This window comes from Macaca fascicularis, chromosome 9 (genome assembly GCF_037993035.2).
Source record: "Macaca fascicularis isolate 582-1 chromosome 9, T2T-MFA8v1.1".
Lineage (NCBI taxonomy): Eukaryota > Metazoa > Chordata > Mammalia > Primates > Cercopithecidae > Macaca > Macaca fascicularis.
In genome coordinates, this window is record NC_088383.1 from 101,368,343 (window position 1) to 101,390,156 (window position 21,814).

The 21,814-nt window shown below is 42.3% G+C and overlaps 1 protein-coding gene across 1 annotated transcript in view; it reads left to right on the top strand.

The window, feature by feature from the left end:
• Nucleotides 1-4,652: 4,652 nt before the first annotated feature.
• KIF11 (kinesin family member 11) overlaps nucleotides 4,653-21,814 on the top strand; it is a 65,286-nt gene continuing 48,124 nt past the window's right edge. Inside the window, exons 1-6 of the mRNA XM_005565954.5 lie at nucleotides 4,653-4,975; nucleotides 15,753-15,885; nucleotides 16,106-16,203; nucleotides 16,643-16,721; nucleotides 18,899-19,084; nucleotides 19,222-19,346. Of these exons, the coding sequence (XP_005566011.2) occupies nucleotides 4,899-4,975; nucleotides 15,753-15,885; nucleotides 16,106-16,203; nucleotides 16,643-16,721; nucleotides 18,899-19,084; nucleotides 19,222-19,346 (698 nt within the window). The 5' untranslated portion in view covers nucleotides 4,653-4,898. The remainder of the gene's footprint in view (nucleotides 4,976-15,752; nucleotides 15,886-16,105; nucleotides 16,204-16,642; nucleotides 16,722-18,898; nucleotides 19,085-19,221; nucleotides 19,347-21,814) is intronic.

The window sequence follows — 21,814 nt, forward strand, 5'->3', positions numbered from 1 at the left end:
CAAAAAAAAAAAAAAAGAATACATGCACACTTAGCAAATGAAAAAAATTCAGGGGGAAAGACAGTAGTTAAGAGCCTGGGAGTTGGAATGGGAAAGAATTCTAAGTTCCTTCCCCAATAGTTAACCTTATACTATGATTAAAGTGTAAGTATAGTCATATGCTGTATGACTACAGACAAACTTATTTGGCTAGTTTACTGATAAAACAGTGGAAAGTAATAGTTCCTACTTCAGAAAGTTGTTCTGAAGATTAAATGAGATGATGCACACAAAGCATTTGGCATGGAATCTGACTCACAGTAAACCGTAGATAAACGGTAGCTGTATCTATTATCAAGTGGAGACTCTTGAATTTCTTGCGTCAACCCATGTGACTATTAATGTATATATTGTTTGAATATTTACTAAAGAGAAAGGAAAGACGGCCCAGCAGGGTAGCTCGTGCCTATAATCCCAGCACTTTGGGAGGCTGAGGTGGGAGGATTACTTGAGACCAGGAGTTCAAGACCAGCCTGGGCAACATAGGGAAACCCCCATATCTATCAAAGGAAAAAAAAATTAGCCAAATCTGGTGGCTTGTGCCTATAGTCCCAGCTACTCAGGTGGCTGAGATAGGAGAATCCCTTGAGCCCAGGAGGTCCAGGCTTCAGTGAGCCGTGATGGTGTATTGTACTTCAGCCCTGGTGATAGAGCAAGATCCTGACTCAGAAAAACCAAAACAAAATGAAAGAAAAGGGGATATTTTTTTTTTTTTTTTTTGAGACAGACTCTAGCTCTGTCACCCAGGCTGGAGTTCAGTGGTGCCATCTCGGCTCACTGCAACCTCTGCCTCCTGGGTTGAAGCGATTCTTCTGCCTCAGCCTCCCGAGGAGCTGGGACTACAGGTGCCCACCATCACGCCCGGCTAATTTTTTTTGTATTTTTAGTGGAGACAGGGTTTTACCATATTTATTGGCCAAGCTGGTCTTGAATTCCTGACCTCGTGATCTGCCCACCTCGGCCTCCCAGAGTGCTGGGATTAAAGGCATGAGCCACCATGCCCAGCCAAAAGGGAGAAATTAAGATTTTTTTTCCCTATTATATCCCCGGCACTTTGCATATGTTATTTTCATCCTCACAATAATAGTAATTATTATTATCTCCATTTTACAGATGAGGAAACCAAGGCTGATAGACGTTAAGTAATTTCCTTCAGGTGCTCAATATATATTTATTGAGTAAAGCCTTACTTTGGTGTAAGGCTTTGTTCAAGACACTGGGAAAAGAATACTGAACCAAAAGACAGGGTCCCTAATGAAACTTACATTCTATCCAGGGAGACACACAATATATTGACAATGTAATATACTGTCAATACACACAATATATTGACTGTAGTGTTATGAAGAAAATAGGCAGGGTTCTGGGATAGAAAATTATAAGAGGAAGGCCAGGTGCAGTGGCTCACATCTGTAATCCCAGCACTTTGGGAGGCCAAGGAGGGCAGATTACTTGAGGTCAGGAGTTCGAGACTAGCCTGGCCAACATGGTGAAACCCAGTCTCTATTAAAAATATAAAAAAAAATTAGCCAGGCATGGTGGGGCGCCTGTAATCCCACCTGTTCAGGAGGCTGAGGCTCAAGAATTGTTTGAATCCAGGAGGCGGAGGTTGCAGTGAGCCAAGATCATGCCACTGCACTTCAGCATGAGGGACAGAGTGAGACTCCATCTCAAAAATAAAAAAAAAGAGAAAATTATGAACAATGTGCTTTAGATAGGGTGGTCAGGATAGGTGTTTTTAAAAGAGAAAGTTCAACTGAGAGCTGAAGAATGAGAATGGGTAAGCCATGCAAAGAGCCAAACACAGTTTAGGGCAGAGGGTATGTCAGGTACAAGGACCTGGCCACAGGAAAAAGCTAGGAGCTCTGAAGCATGGTAATGAGATTTTTGGAAAGTGCCTTTAGTTGATTGTATGGACAAGGGCCAGATCATGAGGACCCTACAGGGCATGGTAATGAGTTTGGATTTCATTCCAAATACAAATGAGAAGATAGTGTAAGATTAAAAAGCAGATGAAGAGCATGGTCTTATTTTCTTATTTCTTAAAAGACACTTCCCTTGCTGAGTAAACGTAATGGAGGGTTCGAGGGGAGGAGAAAAGGGCAGAAGAGAATCTTGTTAAGGAGGTAGATGACAGTTGTTCAGGGAAAAGATAAGAGCCTTGGACTATGGTGATCCATCGCAGGGGAGACAAAATCAACAGGACTCCACTACACATGGAGGAATAAAAGGTTCTGGTTAGCTCCAGCATCCAGATGAGAAAGATTAAGGTGGAGATAAGATAGAGTTCCGTTTGGCATAGGTCCCATTTTGAAATGCCAGCGAGCCACCTAAGAGGAGATATCAACAGACAGCTGGCTACTCAAAATAGAGATGACCAGCAGAAGGAGCTATAGATGCAGATATTTCCTTGGGGCGGGGGGCCGGAGGGGTGGGATGCATGTAGGGGATTAGCAAGTGGAGGAACATAAAAAGGACATCAGAGCTTTCCACTACACCGGGGTGTTACTTAATAGACTAACACGACATTTAGGTTCTCATGGGTTGTGTGGGCCAGAAGCACAGTTCCAGGAACCGACTACAACATAGTGTGAGATATGATGTTTCTCTTCAAATAACCCGATCAGTCTTTTCTTCTTTAATTCATAGTACCCTCCCCTTTTTCCCTTTTTCTCCTTTTTTTTCTTTTTGCCTTTGTTAAATGCCGAGGCACGCCACAATACCAGACGTTATCAATACCAGCTCACATTCCTTTCCTCATTTGAAAAGAGGACTAACTTTCTAGCTCATTACAGACATCCCTTCCCCTTTCCTCTCCGCCTTCTGTTACGTGCCCACCTTATCTAAAAAAAATCAAATGTTTAGCCAAACGGGATTAGTTTAGATTATACGACCCGACCCCAGCCAATGGGAAAAAATATACAGGGGCAGGACTTGGGTCAAAAATAAAGACTCTCCTGCCCCTTTGTTCAGGTGTGCTCTCGTGGCGACTGGCCAAAAAGGCACCCCTCTGCGCAAAAATAAAATTGCTTTGCTAAAAATCCTTTGTTCAAGTATTCAATTTCCTTAAGATTTTAAACGTTATTCATAACAATAGGCTCCTGTTACAGTATTTCCTGATGCGGCATCCCACACCTACAGCGGTCAAGTCACGCCAGGCACTGCCAAGACGCCGAAAATTTCGCCTGCAGCAGACCAGAGGTGACTGAGGGCGCGCAGGCCCCAGCGAGCGCTGCATGCTGGGATTCGTAGGCCGGGGCGGCGGACGTTTGCGCAGCTTCCTTGCGATGCGACCGCCCGCTGCGCCGCGCGGAAACCCGGAGCGCAGCGCGCCCGCGGCCTGCGTCAGTCGGTCAGTGCAGTCGTTCTACAATCAAGGCGGACCCTGCTTTTTTGCCTGGAGTCGCTTAGAGATGATGACCGAAGGATAAATTCAGAGTCCTCCAAATGGCATCCAGTGTCCATTTCATCACGATTTGGAACCTGTAGTAGCCTATCTCTTAACACTTCCTTATTATTATTATTATTATTTTTTGAAAAAGGGCATTGCTCTGTCGCCTAGGCTGTAGTAATCCAGCGGCATAATCCCGGCTCACTGCAGCCTCGATCTCCCCTGTTCAGCGATCCTTCTGCCTCAGCCTCCTGAGTAGCTGGGACCAACAGGCACGCACCACCACACCAGGCTATTTTTTCCTCCTGTTTATTGTTGAGACGCATCGGGGAGCGGGGGGCGAAGGGGGGTCTCCCTATGTCGCCCAGGCTGGTCTCAAACTCCTGGCCTCAAGCTATCCTCCTACCTCGGCCCGTTAAAGTGTTGGGATTACAGGCGTGAGCCACCGGGCCCCGACATTAATTATTCTTCAAGACTATTCTGGGCCGGGCGCGGTAGCTCACACCTGTAATCCTAGCACTTTGGGAGGCCAAGGCGGGCGGATCATCTGAGGTCCGGAGTTCGAGACCAGCCTAGCTAATATGGTGAAACCACATCTCTACTGAAAATACAAATATTAGCCGGGCGTGGTGGAACATACCTGTAATCCCAGCAACTCGGGGGCTGAAGCAGGAGAATCGCTCGAACCGGGAGGCGCAGTGAGCCGAGATCCAGCCCGGGTGACAAGAGCGAGACCCCGTCTCAAAAAAAAAAAAAAAAAAAAAAAAGACTATCCTGGTCTCTGCCTCCGGGATGGCGGCTCGCTTTGGACCTCTCTTCTGTGCTTCTATTGCCCTCTCTTACAATTCTCTAATAATTATAATCATGGCGAGTGCTTACCATATATTCCGATCTATTTCCACGAGCTCATTAATTCTCATCCTAACCCTCTGAGATGGTTACTATTATTTCCTCTCTGCAGATGAGGGAATTTTGGGCTAGGGACGTTATGTAAGTTGAGCCACGCTACGCTAAAAGTTCCACGCTTAGTTCCAAAGTCTCAGCTCTGGACTACAAAATTCCGGAGCAGGCGGACAGCCCAACTCTTTAAGTTCCCGCAGGCCACGCTCCGAGGGCGGGGCTCCGGTGAGGACACTGCATCCCATGGTGCCTTGCGCGCCAGCGCAATCATTGGTCCGGCTACTCGGTCCCTTTTTCAAATTGAGGCGCCGAGTCGTTGCTTGGTTTCTGGGGCTTGGGGTGGAGACGAGATTGGTGATTTGGCGGCTCCGGCTGGCGCGGGATAAACGCCACGGCCAGAGTACCGGGTAGAGAGCGGGGACGCCGAGCTGCGTGCGTCGGTCCTCCAGGCCACGCCAGCGCCCGGGAGGGACCAGGGAGACTCCGGCCCCCGTCGGCCGCCAAGCCCCTCCGCGCCTCACAGCGCCCAAGTCCGCGGCCAGGCCTTGATTTTTTGGCGGGGACAGTCATGGCGTCGCAGCCAAATTCGTCTGCGAAGAAGAAAGAAGAGAAGGGGAAGAACATCCAGGTGGTGGTGAGATGCAGGTAGGGAGAGGGCTGACAGGATTCCGAGCGCCGGGGCTTCGCTGCTGGGCCCCCTAGTGCGCGGTCCAGGGAGAGGGATTTTATTTGCATTTCCTGAGGGTCCCAGTTTCTTGGTTCTCCTCTTTCTGTTCAATAAAAATGACACCCGGTTGCTTTGTGTGTCTGATTTTTAGCAGAAAATAGTATGTTTGGTTTGATCACTGTTCCATACTGAAAAGTGCGTTATTTTTAAACTATAGTCAATAAAGACTTAGGTGTCACTTATATATGCTACTTCATGTAGTTTGTCCGTTTGGAAGTAAGACTGAATACCTGTTTTGCAGATGGTTTAGCACTTACGTTGGTATTATCGCCTCTAAAAAGCAATCAACCACTCTTCTCTTTATTCTAGATGCAGTATTTTCTGCATCCCTACTAAACAAGTAAACATCTGTCTTTAAACATTAAAAATTAAGTTATAAAGTGAGTTTATGTTTTTTAAAAGATCAAGACAAGCTAAGCTAGTGTAAATTTCTGATTGTGCTAGTTTTCCCTTTTATCTGCCTGTTTGTTCATAGACCAAATTAAATGGATATTTCGAGATAAGATGTGGAGGGGTGTTCGGCCCTCCCCTGACTCGTTTCCAAATAACTTCCCAATTTTAAAATGAGCTAGAAACTGCTGTTTAGTTAGAATTGATGTATTCAACTTTTTAGAGGCTCTCCACAGTTTACTGAGTTTGTGTTTTGTGTGTCTGTTTTTGTGGCTGTTAACAGTTGCTGTTGCAACTTTTCTGTAAACCCCAAAGTAGTCTAAAATTAAAAGGCTATTTTTTTGGAAAAACCTGTTTCAACAAACTTTCTTAGGCTATTGTTTACTCAGCCCTGGTAACTTCAATTGTAGATATCAAAGGTGATGACTAGGTTTCTAAGCGAGGTGCCAGAGAGGAAATTTGGTGGCAATCTTAAATCTAGCCAGTGACACTTACCAGTTGTTGTACTCTGGGGCTTCTGTTAGTAGTTGTTCTGAAAATTTTTATTTAAAAATGCTGTGCATATAACAAGTGCAAATTTTAAACTTATTTTGGTTGTTTAATAAAACCAGGCAATATTACCTTTTCCGTATGCCTTTATTTGATTTCTTTTTTTAACATTAGTTACAAAATACTTCAGACTTACAAAAGTTATTAAGAACAATGTAATAAACATTTGTATATTCATCACCCAGATTAAGAAACAAAACAATCATTGCTCGATCCCCCCCTTTCCCCTCTCTATCCCTTTTCCTCCAGCCACAGTTAACCATTATCTTGAACTTGATGTTTATGATCCGCATACATTTCAAACCTTGCCTTACAGGAGATTTACTTTATCACCAATGAATATAATAGTTATTTGCTTGTGTCTAATATTTACAATAATTTTTGTGTAAAGAGATTTTTTTTTCCACATTAGCCTTTTTCTTTCAAATAGCCTTCCTGGTGCAAGTCTGTTATTAAGCTTTCGTAAATAGGAAACTTATGAGTTGCAAGGCCCTCAGGGGTTGGTAAGCCTTTTCTGAAAAGGGCCCAGAGAAATAAATATTTATTTTATTTAAATACTTTAGACTTTGCAGGTCACATGTGGTTTTTTTTTTTTTTTTTTTTTTTGAGACAAGGCCTTGCTGTCTCGCTCAGGCCCTAGTGCAGTAGCGCAATCTCTGCTCACTGCAACCTCCGCCTCCTAGATTCAAGCGGTTTTCCCACTTCAGCCTCTCAGGTAGCTGGGATTACAGGTGCACACCGCCATGCCTTGCTAATTTTTGTATTTTTAGTAGAGATGGGGTTTCACCATGTTGGCCAGGCTGGTCTCAAACTCCTGACCTCAGGGAATCCACCCGCCTCAGCCTCCCAAAGTGCTGGGATTATAGGCGTGAGCTACTGCACCCCTCCACATGTGGTTTCTGTCACATTATTTTCTGATCTTTTTTTTTTTTTTTTTAAAGAACACTTTAAAACTGTAAAAATCATTCTTAAATCTGGCAGGGCAAGGGCCAGGTTTGACTCACAGGTTAAAGTTTACAGATCCCTACATAATGCGCTACTGGCTATCTTTCTTATGCCCCTGCTATTCTGTCCCCTATTTTTTTCCCAATTTAAAAAGTCACTTTCGAATACACATAATATAAAATTTAACATCTTAACCACTTTTAAGTGTACAGTTCGGTGATATTAAATACATAATATTCTGCAACCATTACTACCATCCATCTCCATAACTCTTTTCATCATGAACAACTGAAACTCTATACACATTAAACAATAACTCCCCATTTCCCTCTCCCATCAACCCCTGACACCTACCATTCTACTGTCTATGATTTTGACTACTCTAAATACTTCATAAAATAGAGTCATAATACAGTATTTATCCTTTTGTGACTTGCTTATTCCACTTAGCATAATGTCCTCCAGGTTGGACCATGTTGTAGCAAACGTCTTCTTTTTTAAGGCTGAGTAGTATTATATGTATGTATCACATTTTGCTTGTCCCTTCATATGTCAGTGAACACTTGAGTTACTTCTTAATTTTGGCTATTATGAATAAAGTTGCTATGAATATGGGTTTTCAATTCTTTTGGGTATTTACCCAGAATTATAATTGCTGGATCATATGATAATTCTATTTTAAATTTTTTGAGGAACCAACAAACTATTTTCCACAGTGGCTGGACCATTTACATTCCCACCAACAGTGCATAAGGGTTCCCATTTATCCACATCCTCACCAACATTTATTTTCTGTTTCTTTTTTTTTCGAGTAGCCATCCCATTAGGTGTGAGGTGGCATCTCATTGTAGTTTTGATTTGTGATGATTTTGAGCATCTTTTCGTGTGTTTACTGGCCATTTTGTATATCTTTGGAGAAATGTCTAAGTCCTTTGCCCATTTTTATATTGGTTTGCTTTTTTGTTGTTGAGTTTTAGGAGTTTTCTATGTATTTTGGGTATTTTCAGATATATGATCTGCAAAAAATTTTTCCCCATTACTGTGGGTTGCCTTTTTACTCATTGATACTATGGTCTTTTCCTTTCTTTTTCTTTTTGGAACCAGCGCATGGCCTCTTTGCTGATTCTGTTTGGCCCCAGTGCAGACTGTTCTGTGCTATGTGTCTGCAGTGCTGAAACCAGGCCTACCCTGCACCATGTAGAAGTCCAGGCTGTGGATACCAATGCATGGGTCACATTTGATACCCAAATCTATGTGTTCCTGCATCTCCAAACCAGTTTCCGTATCCGAAAAGTTGCTCTTTCTTGATTCACACTCCTGCATCTTTAGGCCTTTCTCCAGGGTTTCTTCTGCTTTGGCCCTTTGTGCAGTAGGTGGCAATCTTTTCATTTCTCCTGATGCCAAAGGATCTGACAATGTATTTGGCTGTGTAATACGGATTACATTGAATCTGTAGAGCACTTTGGGTAGTATTGGCATCTTAACAATATTAAGTCTTCAGTTCATGAACAAGGGATGTGTTTCCATTTATTTATGCCCTTTAATTTCTGTCAGCAGTTTTTTTTTTTTTTTTTTTTTTTTTTTTGAGACGGAGTTTCGCTCTTGTTGCCCAGGCTGGAGTGCAGTGGTGCAATCTCGGCTCATTGCAACCCCCACCTTCCTAGTTCAAGTGATTCTCCTGCCTCAGCCTCCTCAGTAGCTGGGATTACAGGTATGCGCCACCACGCCCAGCTAATTTTTGTATTTTTACTAGAGACAAGGTTTCACCATGTTGGTCAGGCTGGTCACGAACTCTTGACCTCAGGTGAACCACCTGCCTTGGCCTCCCAAAGTGCTGGGGTTGTGAGCCACTGCGCCTGGCTGGTCTCAGCAGTGTTTTATAGTTTTCATTTTATAAGTCTTCCACCTGTGTGGTTAAATTAATTATTAATATTTTATTCTTTTTGATGCTATTTTAAATTGACCTGTTTTTGTAATTTCCTTTTTAGATTGTTCATTCTTAGTGTATAAAAATGTAACTGGAGGCAAGGTGTGGTGGCTCTCACCTGTAATCCCAGCACTTTGGGAGGCCAAGGTGGGCGGATCATGAGATCAGGAGTTGAAGACCAGCCTGGCCAACATAGTGAAACCCTTTCTCTACTAAAAATGTAAAAATTAGCCAGGCATGGTGGCGCACGCCTGTAGTCCCAGCTACTTGGGAGGCTGAGGCAAGAGAATCGCTTGAACCTGGAAGGTGGAGGTTGTGGTGAGCCAAGATCCTGCCACTGTACTCCAGTCTGGGAAACAGAGTGAGGCTCTGTCTCAAAAAAAAAAAAAAAAAAAAAGAAAGAAAGAAATGTTGCTGGATCTTGCATGTTGACTTTGTATCCAGCTACTTTGCTGAATTCACTTATTAGTTCTAACAGTTTTTGTGTGTGTGTGTGTAATTTTAGGGTTTTCTTTTTTCTTTTCTTTCTTTTTTTTTTGTGCAGGATGTGCAGATTTGTTACACAGGTAAACCTGTGCCATGGTAGTTTGCTGCACAGATCAACCCATCACCTAGCTATTAATTAAGCCCAGCATCCACTAGCTATTCTTCTTGATGCTCTAGCTCCTTGTGCCCCGCTGAATTTTTGGGTTTTCTTTCTTTACTTTTTTTTTTCTTTCGAGATGGAGTCTTGCTCTGCTGCCCAGGCTGGAGTGCAGTGGCACGGTCTTGGCTCATTGCAACCTCCGCCTCCTGGGTTCAAGCGATTCTCCTGCCTCAGCCTCCCAAGTAGTTGGGACTGCAGGCATGCACCCATGTCTAGCTAAGTTTTTGTAGTTTTTGTAGAGACGGGGTTTCACCATGTTGGCAAGGCTGGTCTCAAACTCCTGACCTCAAGTCCCCTTGGGTTCCCGAAGTACTGGGATTATAGGCCTGAGCCACCACACCCGGCCAGGTTTCTATATAAAAGATCATATAGTCTGCAGACAGATAATTTTACTTTTTGCTTTTCTTTTCTTTTTTTTTTTTTTTTTGAGATGGAGTCTTGTTCTGTCGCCCAGGCTGGAGTGCAGTGGTGCCATCCCGGCTCCCTGCAACCTCTGCCTACTGGGTTCAAGCAGTTCTTTGCCTCAGCCTCCCGAGTAGCTGGGATTACATGCACATGCCACCACGCCCAGCTAATTTTTGTATTTTTAGTAGAGATGGGGAGTTCATCTTCTTGGCCAGGCTGGTTTTGAACTCCTGACCTCGTGATCCATCCGCCTTGGCCTCCCAAAGTTTTGGGATTACAGGTGTGCTCTCGGCTGTCAACCTTTTCCTTTTCAATTTGGAGATGCCTTTTCTTTTTCTTTTTTCTTTTTTTTTTGAGATGGAGTCAAACTCTTGTCCACGCTGGAGTGCAGTGGCGCGATCTCTGCTCACTGCAGCCTCTGCCTCCTGGGTTCAAGCGATTCTCCTGCCTCAGCCTCCCGAGTAGCTGGTGATACAGGCATGTGCCACCACACCCAGCTAATTATTTTTTTGTATTTTTAGTAGAGACGAGGTTTCTCAGTTTAGCCAGGCTGGTCTCGATCTCCTGACCTCGTGATCCGCCTGCCTCAGCCTCCCAAAATGCTGGGATTACAGGCATAAGCCACCATGCCTGGCCCTTATTTTTCTTTCTTGCCTGATTGCTCTAGCTAGAACTTCCAGTATTATGTCGAATGGAAGTGGTGAAAATGGGCATTGGGCATCCTTGTCTTGCTCCTGTTCTTTTATTAGTTTGTTTGAGATCCTCCTGCCTCAATTTCCTGAGTAGCTGGGACTGTGGACACACTACTACACCCAGCTAATTTTAAAAAAGAATTTTTTTTTTTTTAGAGATGTGGTCTCGCTATGTTTCCCATGCTGATCTTGAACTCCTGACTTCAAGTGATCTTCTCAGCTTCCCACAGTGCTGTGATTACAGGTGTGAGCCACTGTGCTGGCCTTGTTCTTGTTTTTAGAGGAACATTCTTCAGTCTTTGACCATCAATTATGTTTGCTGTGGGTTTTTCATACGTTGCTTTTATTTTGTTGAGGTAGTTTCACTCTATTCCTAGTTTGTTGAATGTTTTTATGACTAATGGGTTTTGAATTTTGTCTAATGTTTTTCCTGCATCGATTGCCATGATCCTGTGGTTTCCTTCATTCTATTAATGTGGTATATTACATTGATCAATTTTTACATGTTGAACCATCCCTGTATTCCAGGAATAAATCCCACATGGTCATGGTGTATAATCCTTGTGCTGCTCAGTTCAATGTGTTGGTATTTTGTTGAGGATTTTTTAATCAGTGTTCATAAGGGATAGTGATCTGTAGTTTTCTTATAGTTGCCTTTGTCTGACTTTGGTATCAGAATAATGCTGGCCTCACAAAATGAGTTGGGAAGTGTTTTCTCCTTTACCAGATTTTTTCTAGGAAAAGATTGAGAAGAACTGGTATTAGATCTTGAAATGTTTTGTAGAATTCACCTATGAAACCGAGATCTAGGGCTTTTCTTTGTCAGGAGGTTTTTGGTGAGTGAGTCTATCTGTTTACCGGTTATAGCTCCATGTGTCTTCTCTCTTATTTTCTTAGTCCATTTAGCTAAAAGCTTGTCAATTTTATCCTCTTGAAGAACCAACTTTTGATTTCATTGGTTTTTCTCTTCTCTTTTTTATCTCTGCTCTAATCTTTATTATTTCTTTCCTTCTGCTGCCTTTGTATTTAGTTAGTTCTTCTGTTTCCAGTTCCTTAAGTTGTAAAGTTAGGGTGTTGATGTGAGATCTTTCTTGCTTTTTTTTTTTTTTTTTTTTTTTTTTTTGAGACGGAGTCTCGCTTTGCCACCCAGGCTGGAGTGCAGTGGCCGGATCTCAGCTCACTGCAAGCTCCGCCTCCCGGGTTTACGCCATTCTCCTGCCTCAGCCTCCCGAGTAGCTGGGACTACAGGCGCCCGCCACCTCGCCCAGCTAAGTTTTTTGTATTTTTTAGTAGAGACGGGGTTTCACTGTGTTAGCCAGGATGGTCTCCATCTCCTGACCTCGTGATCCGCCCGTCTCGGCCTCCCAAAGTGCTGGGATTACAGGCTTGAGCCACCGCGCCCGGCCTCTTGCTTTTTAATGTAAGCATTCATAGCTATAAATTTTCCCCTTAGCACTGCTTTTGTTGTGTCCCATAAGTTTTGTTTGGTATGTTGTGTTTTCATTTTCATTAATCTCTAAGTATTTTCTAATTTTCCTTGTGATATCTTCTTTGAACCCTGGTTACTTAAACACACACATTTGTGTGTGTATATGTGTGTGTGTGGTTTTTTGTTTGTTTGTTTTGAGACGGAGTTTCACTCTTGTTGCCCATGCTGGAGTGCAATGGCGCGATCTTGGCTCACTGCAACCTCTACCTCCTGGTTCAAGCGATTCTCCTGTCTCAGCCTCCCAAGTAGCTGGGATTACAGGCGCATGCCACCACGCCTGGCTAATTTCACACACACATTTAAAAAATACATCTACCTGCTTTTACTTCAGAATTTTTGCAATTTCTGTTCTCTCTGCCTGAAAAACTTTTCCACCAAAATACCTACAGGGCCTGGCTCCCTTGCTTTTTAGGTTGTGCTTAAATGTCATCTTCTGTATAGAAGCATTCCCTAGCTACCCTAGAATAGCAACCAACTATCTTCCCCCCTCAACACTTCCTATCCCCCTTAAACTGCTTTCTTTTCTTTTCCTTTCCTTTCCTTTCCTTTCCCTTCCCTTCCCTTCCCTTTCCTTTTTCCTTTTTCCTTTTTCCTTTTTCCTTTCCTTTTTCCTTTCCTTTTTCCTTTCCTTTTTCCTTTCCTTTCCTTTCTTTCCTTTCCTTTCCTTTCTTTTCCGACAGAGTCTTGCTCTGTTGTCCAGGCCTGGAGTGCAGTGGTGCATTCTTGGCTCACTGCAGCCTCTGCTTCAGCTTCCCAAGTAGCTGGGACAGTAGGCGGCAGCCACCATGCCTGGCTAATTTTTTTTTTTTTTTTTGAGATGGAGTCTCACTCTGTCGCCTAGGCTGGAGTGTAGTGCACAGTCTCGGTTCACTGCAACCTCCATCTCCCAGGTTCAAGTGATTTCTGGCTAATTTTTGTATTTTTAGTAGATATGAGGTTTCACCGTATTGGCCAGGCTGGTTTCGAGCTTCTGACCTCAAGTGATCTGCCCACCTTGGCCTCCCAAAGTGCTAGGATTACAGGTGTGAGCCACTGTGCCCAGCCTAATTTTTGTATTTTTAATAGAGATGGGTTTTCACCATGTTGGCCAGGCTGGTCTCAAACTCCTGACCTCAAGTGATTCGCCCACCTCAGCCTCCCAAAGTCCTGAGATTACAGTCATGAGCCACTGTACCTGGCCTGCTTTATTTTCATTTCTAATTTATCAGCATCTAATATATTTATTTATTTGATAATTATCTCTTCCTTCAACTAAGTTAAAAGCTCCCTGAGCACAGGATTTTGGTGTTTTTTTCTTTCCTTTAACTTTGTATTGTTCATTGTTATATCTCCAGTGTCTAGAAAATTACCTATCACATAGTAAGTACTTGATGAATATTTGTGGAATGAGTTAATTTAGCACTTCTCCACAGGATAGGACTTAGGTTTTTTTAATCCTCCATCTCCATTCCCTCACCATTTTGATTGTTTGAATTTTTATCTAACTATAGTGAAACCAGCAAATTGATGGATTTGTTAGTGTGATCGGCAGAAACTTTGCAATTTCTAATAAGTTAGAGAAGTCTGGGTAGGAAAGTAATGGCTTGGCATTACTCTTTCTTAGAGTACAGATGGTCCCTAAAGCTTCTCTAAGAATTTTGATAACTTTTAGGAATGTGTGATCTGTATGAATTTCCTATTACTCAGTCCTGACAATGTGAATGGTATTCATTTGGTAGCTTAATTTTATACATCCAGGCAAGATACTAGTTTAGGGGATGCCAAAAATAATAGACTAATTGGAAAAGCTTTAGTCACGTGAGAGCAAATCACTCCACTTGATGCTCTTGGCCTACCTCAGTATAAGTTGGTTCTGCCTTAGTTTTGTTGAAGTTTTAATAATACTGTACATTCATGTAGGTTATATGCATTGTGTAGGTTTTAGTATAGTTGGCAAATGAAAGCATTACCAAATATTACCTGGGAGTTAAGTTTCCTAGGATCACAAATTTGGTCTTCTGATCACTCGGAAGTAGAGTGGGCTGTGCCAGGGGAAGTTAAGGTATCCTTAAATAAATAGCAACTTGGTTTATTTAGTGATAAGGGGAAAATAATTTCCTGTTTGGCACTTTCTCCAAAATACATGATACTCAATGGGAAAAATGAACTCAGGTCAAGATTATGTCTCTCCCTTTGGCCCAGACATGTGTTAAGTATATAATTATCTTATTAATGCTACTCTGTGGACTGTGATTATTTTTAGTTTTCCCATAATTCCTCTTAGGATGACATTTATTAGGTAATGTGGTTTAACAAATATTTGAGAACCTACTGTGTGCTAAGCATGGTAGTTGTTGCTGGGGAAACAGTAAACTAGACAGGATTTCTTTCCGTAGTGATCTGAGGTCTAGTGGGTAACACATTAAAAAAAAGATAAGAGAGGTGATGTTTAGAAAGGGTGTATAAAGGGTGCTGTAGGAATATATAGCAAACATTTAATGTGGTCTTGGTTGGAGCAGGTAGGGGAGGCACGTAGGATGGAAAGGACTTCCTGAGGAAATAACCATTTCAACTAAATACCTACTCAGGCATTTCCGTAGAATGAGGACTCTTGATCCAGTCGGCTTGGGCAGTGTAGACCTTCTGTGTCTATTCACTCATTTGAAAAATGGGACTAATAATATTGCCAACCTCACAGTGTTGTGTGGACATACTGAGTGAGCACATGTAAAGCACTTGAAACAATAAGTACCTGGCACATAGTAAGCACTCAGCTTATTAGTCATTATTTTTATGTACTTTTTATTTTGTGCCAGGTATCCACTGGCAGATGAGTATTTTGAACACAAACTTGACATGTTTTTTCTGCTACATCATAACCCAACTTGATCAGATTTTTTTTTTTTTTTTTTTTGAGACAGAGTCTTGCTCTGTTGCCCAGCCTGGAGTGCAGTGGCCGGATCTCAGCTCACTGCAAGCTCCGCCTCCGGAGTTTACGCCATTCTCCTGCCTCAGCCTTCCGAGTAGCTGGGACTACAGGTGCCCACCACCTCGCCCGGCTAGTTTTTTGTATTTTTTAGTAGAGACGGGGTTTCACCGTGTTAGCCAGGATGGTCTCGATCTCCTGACCTCGTGATCCGCCCGTCTCGGCCTCCCAAAGTGCTGGGATTACAGGCGTGAGCCACCACGCCCGGCCAATCGGATTTTAAGAATAGGAGAAATGGAATTCTGAAAAATAAGTTTGGCATTTTTACAAGTTAAAACCAGTTAGTGGCTTGGCACAGTGTCTCACATCTGTAATACTAGCACCTTGGGAAGCTGAGGTGGGATGATCACTTGAGCCCAGAAGTTTGAGACCAGCCTGTGCAACACAGTGAGACCCCAATCTCTACTGTCAAAACAAAACAATTCTGTTAGTATCTACTCGTAAGAAGCTGCCAGAGTTGTAATGTCTTACATATCTTTGAACATTTAAAAAATTATATTTGTGAAACTTGAGACACTTATAATTTTACTGTCTGCTTTAGCAGTATCATTTAGTCCTGATTTAATCCCCATCACCAACAATGTGGTCAGAACTTCGCGTTTTTCTTGACAAATGTAGTTAGGGAAAATGTCGTTGATAACCTGAGAACTAAGAGCTCTTGAATGACTTTGTGTATTTCTTTTATAGACCATTTAATTTGGCAGAGCGGAAAGCTAGCGCCCATTCAATAGTAGAATGTGATCCTATACGAAAAGAAGTTAGTGTACGAACTGGAGGATTGGCTGACAAGAGCTCAAGGAAGACATATACTTTTGACATGGTAACATATGGTGCAATTTATTGATTATCCACTAATGTAAAATAATTTTAATATACATATTTTACCTGGAAAAGGGTGTATACTTAGGAATTTCGGTTGTCTCTTTGAATTGTCAGATGGCTTCTAGTGGGCTGAATTATGAATTAATTAACATACGAAAAACAAAATTATTAAAATGAGTAATTTTGAGTTTTATTTTTTTAATTCTTTTTTTTGATAGGTGTTTGGAGCATCTACTAAACAGATTGATGTTTACCGAAGTGTTGTTTGTCCAATTCTGGATGAAGTTATTATGGGCTATAATTGCACTATCTTTGCGTAAGTAAAACAGTGTTTTTTCAGATTTATGAAAAAGCTTAAATGCGTGTGTTTTGTTTGTTTGTTGTTTGCTTTTTGAGACGGAGTTTCACTCTTGTTGCCCTGGCTGGAGTGCAATGGCGCCATCTTGGCTCACTGCAACCTCCGCCTCCTGGGTTCAAGCAGTTCTCCTGTCTCAGCCTCCCAAGTAGCTGGGATTACAGGCGCCTGCCACCACGCCTGGCTAATTTTTGTATTTTTAGTAGAGACGTGGTTTCACCTTGCTGGCCAGGCTGATCTCGAACTCCTGACCTCAGGTGATCTGCCTACCTCAGCCTCCCAAAGTGTTGGGATTATAGGCGTGAGCCACTGCGCCTGGCCTGTTTTTTGTTTTTTAGTCTATCACTAAGAGTCATATGGGTGTGTTTCCTTTTGATTTAACACTTGTTAATCTTTACAGGTATGGCCAAACTGGCACTGGAAAAACTTTTACAATGGAAGGTGAAAGGTCACCTAATGAAGAGTATACCTGGGAAGAGGTATTTATTGTTTATAATATACTTTTATCTCTAATGTGGCTGAAATTTAACTGTATAAAACTTGTTTGAGGGTCTCTGTCTTGAAATAGAGAAGATCAAAATACCTATGTCAAAATGAACTTAGGATAAACCACTACTACAGTAAAATTAAAGTGCATGGTATGACTCCTGTTTAAGAAACAGCCTCAATGGAAGAGGAAGGACCAATATGTATGGCACAGTTATGTCATAAAAGAGGGGTCTATTTACGACAGAATGGTTGGAGCAGAATATTGTAGAAAAGTTGGAATATGAGTGAGGCTCGAAAGCAGGCAGGGCTTTGTACTGTAGGAATGGGTCTCAAAGTTAGCACGGCCAGGGGAAGTATAGTATTTTATTCATGATGATCTTAAGTGTTCAATAAATTAAGATGAATGTATTGTTTAATATTGCGGAAAGCATATACTACATTTTACAAAGATTTCCATGAATTTAAGTGAGTTTAATAACTATGGGAGAGAACCAATACTGGAAGAAAGTTGAAAGAAGAACAAGACAAGTTGAACTAGAGCTGAAGTGTTACAACTTTTTATAAAAAGTTTAGTTTTAAATTTAGTAATGTGTTTAAATTTAAATGAGTTTAATAACTAGTTAATTGGCCGGGTGTGGTGGCTCATGCCTGTAATCCAAACACTTTGGGAGGCCAAGGCGGGTGGATCACCTGAGGTCAGCAGTTTGAGACCAGCCTGGCCAACATGGTGAAACCTCGTCTCTACTAAAAATACAAAAACTAACTGTGTGTGGTGGTGCATGCTTGTAATCCCAGCTACCCGAGGGGCTAAGGCGGGAGATTCACTGGAACCCAGGAGGTAGACGCTGCAGTGAGCTGAGGTGGCACCACTGCACTCCAGCCTGGGCAACAGAATGAAGCTCTGTCTCAAAAAACAACCAAAAAGCTAGTTAATTTTCCAAAAAAAAAAAAAAAAAAATTATCTTATTTTATTTTTTTAAATTTTAAATTGATGGGGTCCCACTGTGTTCCCCAGGCCAGTCTTGAACTCTTGGGCTTCAGGAGTCCTCCCAACTCAGCCTCCTGAGTAGCTGGAATTAGAGGCACATACTACCTTGCCCAGCCAATTTTCCAAATTATTGAAAGTTGGGTAGAACCTTTTTTCTAGTGGTTACATAATTGAGTCATTAACTTACTTTACATATATGGATAATAAAGTTATGAATTGTAACCATAGGGGATATGGAATAGGCTTAAAGCATAGTTTCATTGGGCAGAATTATTGAACTTGGCTTTTTTTTTTTTTTTGAGATGGAGTCTCGCTCTGTTGGTCAGGCTGGAGTACAGTGACTCAATCTCAGCTCACTGCAACCTCCACCTCCCGGGTTCAAGTGATTCTCCTGCCTCAGCCTCCTGAGTAGCTGGGACTACAGGTGCACGCCACCAAGCCCGGCAAATTTTTGTATTTTTATTACAGATGGGGTTTCACCATATTGGCCAGAATGGTCTTGATCTCCTGACCTCGTGATCCACCTGCCTTGGCCTCCCAAAGTGCTGGGATTACAGGCGTGAGCCATCACGCCTGGCTGAACTTGGCTTTTTTTTTTTTTTTTTTTTTTGAGACGGAGTCTCGCTGTGTCGCCCAGGCTGGAGTGCAGTGGCCGGATCTCCGCTCACTGCAAGCTCCGCCTCCCGGATTCCCGCCATTCTCCTGCCTCAGCCTCCAGAGTAGCTGGGACTACAGGCGCCCGCCACCTCGCCTGGCTAGTTTTTTGTATTTTTTTTTTTTAGTAGAGACGGGGTTTCACTGTGTTAGCCAGGATGGTCTCGATCTCCTGACCTCGTGATCCGCCCGTCTTGGCCTCCCAAAGTGCTGGGATTACAGGCTTGAGCCACCACGCCCGGCCTGAACTTGGCTTTTTAAGTAGATAGGTTCCATTGGTTTCTATGTAATGCTCAGGCATGAAGATGGCTAAGAAGTGTGACAGGTTTATGGAGGGTGTGAAGACTACTATTGAACAGATTGTTGTAAATGGCTTCTCTAACATTAACTTAGTTGTTTCTTTTTTTTTATTTTAACTTGCTTTGCCATACTTATGTTTAAATATATTATAAAGGAGGCCCATGTATTTTAACTGCCACAGTAAATGGCATTCTTCCTTTATATTAGTCCTTATTATAATTTCAGGATCCCTTGGCTGGTATAATTCCACGTACCCTTCATCAAATTTTTGAGAAACTTACTGATAATGGTACTGAATTTTCAGTCAAAGTGTCTCTGTTGGAGATCTATAATGAAGAGCTTTTTGATCTTCTTAATCCATCATCTGATGTTTCTGAGAGACTACAGATGTTTGATGATCCCCGTAACAAGGTAATTCAGTCTTTGAGAATGAAATGTCTCTGAATTTTAACGTGTGAGGCTTTGAGAAGTCAGAGAGAGAGAGAGAGAATGTGTGTGTGTGTGTTTTTTAACCAATCTAATGGATGTTCTTTTGGTATTTTGGTCAGAGAGGAGTGATAATTAAAGGTTTGGAAGAAATTACAGTACACAACAAGGATGAAGTCTATCAAATTTTAGAAAAGGGGGCAGCAAAAAGGACAACTGCAGCTACTCTGATGAATGCATACTCTAGGTAAGAAAGCCATAGTCTCTTTCCTAGCCCCATTTTCTTTTAAGAAGAATTAGGACTTGGAGAAAATCAAATTGGTGTGGGTCAGGGTATGAGTCACGTACCTAGAGTTTGTGTTATAAGGAGGGGTCGTTGGTGATTGGCTTGAGATTTATAGGGAAGGAACCAATATTGAAAGAATGTTGAAAGGAGAACAAAGATAAGTTGAACCATAGCTGAAGTATTAAACTTTTTTTTTTTCTTTTTTGAGACCAAGTTTCGCTCTTGTTACCCAGGCTGGAGTGCAGTGGCACGATCTCGGCTCACTGCAACCTCTGCCCACCAGGTTCAAGCAATTCTCCTGCCTCAGCCTCCTGAGTAGCTGGGATTATAGGTGCCCGCCACTAGCCTAGCTAATTTTTGTATTTTTGGTAGAGATGTGGTTTCACCATGTTGGCCAGGCTGGTCTCAAACTCCTGACCTTAGGTGAACCACCTGCCTTGGCCTCCCAAAGTGCTGAGATTACAGGTGTGAGCCACCGCACCCAGCCTAAACTTTTTTGAAGTAGAAGAATCCTTTTATTCTAGTGACATCATATATGGAAGCCCAGGATAAAATGTGGCTGCTATAGTTGATTTTAGAATGGGACGCTCTGAGGCTTACCTCCTTAAGCCTTATGAAGGGGTCCCTGAGGCACTTTTGTGGAGCCCCCTACTGATATTAGAATATAGTTTGAAAACCCTTGCATTTAATAAGGATTAGAAGAAGTCAGGTCTTTTAAAATGGCTTCATTTTAATGTGGGAGACAGATGGTCACTAACACTGGCTTTCATGGATTGAAAGGGATGATTTTTTCTCTCTAAGTATCTTTTACTGAAATATAAAAATTCCATTTTAAAAATTGTTTATTTTCCTCTCTTACCACTCTATTCATTGAAATATAAAGTGCCTGTCATAAATTTACATAAGTTAGGAACTCCTTTTTTCTTGTAAAGACCCCTACAGGACAAATTCCAAATTCTACAAATATAGTTTACTAAAACAAGTGTTTGTGTGTGTGTGTGTGTGTGTGTGTGTGTTTGTGGTCTTTGAAGGAAACATCAAAATGTGATAGAAAAAGCAATAGATTGGGAATTAGATATTTGTGTGTAGTCTCAGTTTCACAGTTAATTCAGTATGTGACTTCGGGTGAATAAGTGAATTTATCTGCATATCAGTTTCTCTGAGCTACAAAATTATTATTAGGATTGGAAGTCTTATTTCTTTGCTGGCTTGTAGTTGAAAATTTCTATAAAATGCCATAGCAATTATAGTTACAACTCTAAAAAAAGTTTGCATTTAAAGAAAGAAGAAAAATATAACATAAAAGTGATTAAGGGCCGGGCACGGTGGCTCAAGCCTGTAATCCCAGCACTTTGGGAGGCCGAGACGGGCGAATCACGAGGTCAGGAGATCGAGACCATCCTGGTTAATACGGTGAAACCCCGTCTCTACTGAAAAGTACAAAAAACTAGCCGGGCGAGGTGGCGGGCGCCTGTAGTCCCAGCTACTTGGGAGGCTGAGGCAGGAGAATGGCGTGAACCCGGGAGGCGGAGCTTGCAGTGAGCTGAGATCTGGCCACTGCACTCCGGCCTGGGCGACAGAGGGAGACTCCGTCTCAAAAAAAAAAAAAAAAAAGTGATTAAGATCATGGAATTTTGGATGATTTCAAAATTTTAATTAAATTTTCACTTAATGGCTTTCCAATAAAATGGAAATTTTATTCTGTGGTTGATTTATGACTTAATTTCATGTAGAATTTTGAGAACTGAACTGAAGACTAGTTAAAATTTCTTTTTTTTTTTTTTTTTGAGACGGAGTCTCACGCTGTTGCCCAGGCTGGAGTGCAGTGGCGCGATCTCGGCTCACTGCAAGCTCCGCCTCCCGGGTTCCCGCCATTCTCCTGCCTCAGCCTCCTGAGTAGCTGGGACTACAGGCGCCCGCCACCGCGCCCGGCTAATTTTTTGTATTTTTAGTAGAGACGGGGTTTCACCGTGGTCTCGATCTCCTGACCTTGTGATCCGCCCGCCTCGGCCTCCCAAAGTGCTGGGATTACAGGCTTGAGCCACCGCGCCCGGCCGTTAAAATTTCTTTAGGTACATTTCACTAAAGTATAAAATTTCTATTTTTCCTTTTTTCTTATATGTAGACTTGTATAAAGGTCACTTTTTATGAATGTATGTGACAAAGAGGAGAAGCTAATTCAGTTTTCCCAAATTAGAGCTAACTCCAATGCTTATTTGTATTAATTGCCTAATCTGGATTAGGAATGGGTAGATAATGGTCGAAAAATATGAGATGAATATTATTATTATTATTATTATTTGAGACGGAGTCTTGCTCTCAGCTCACTGCAAGCTCCGCCTCCCCGGTTTACGCCATTCTCCTGCCTCAGCCTCCCGAGTAGCTGGGACTACAGGCGCCTGCCACCTCGCCCGGTTAGTTTTTTTTGT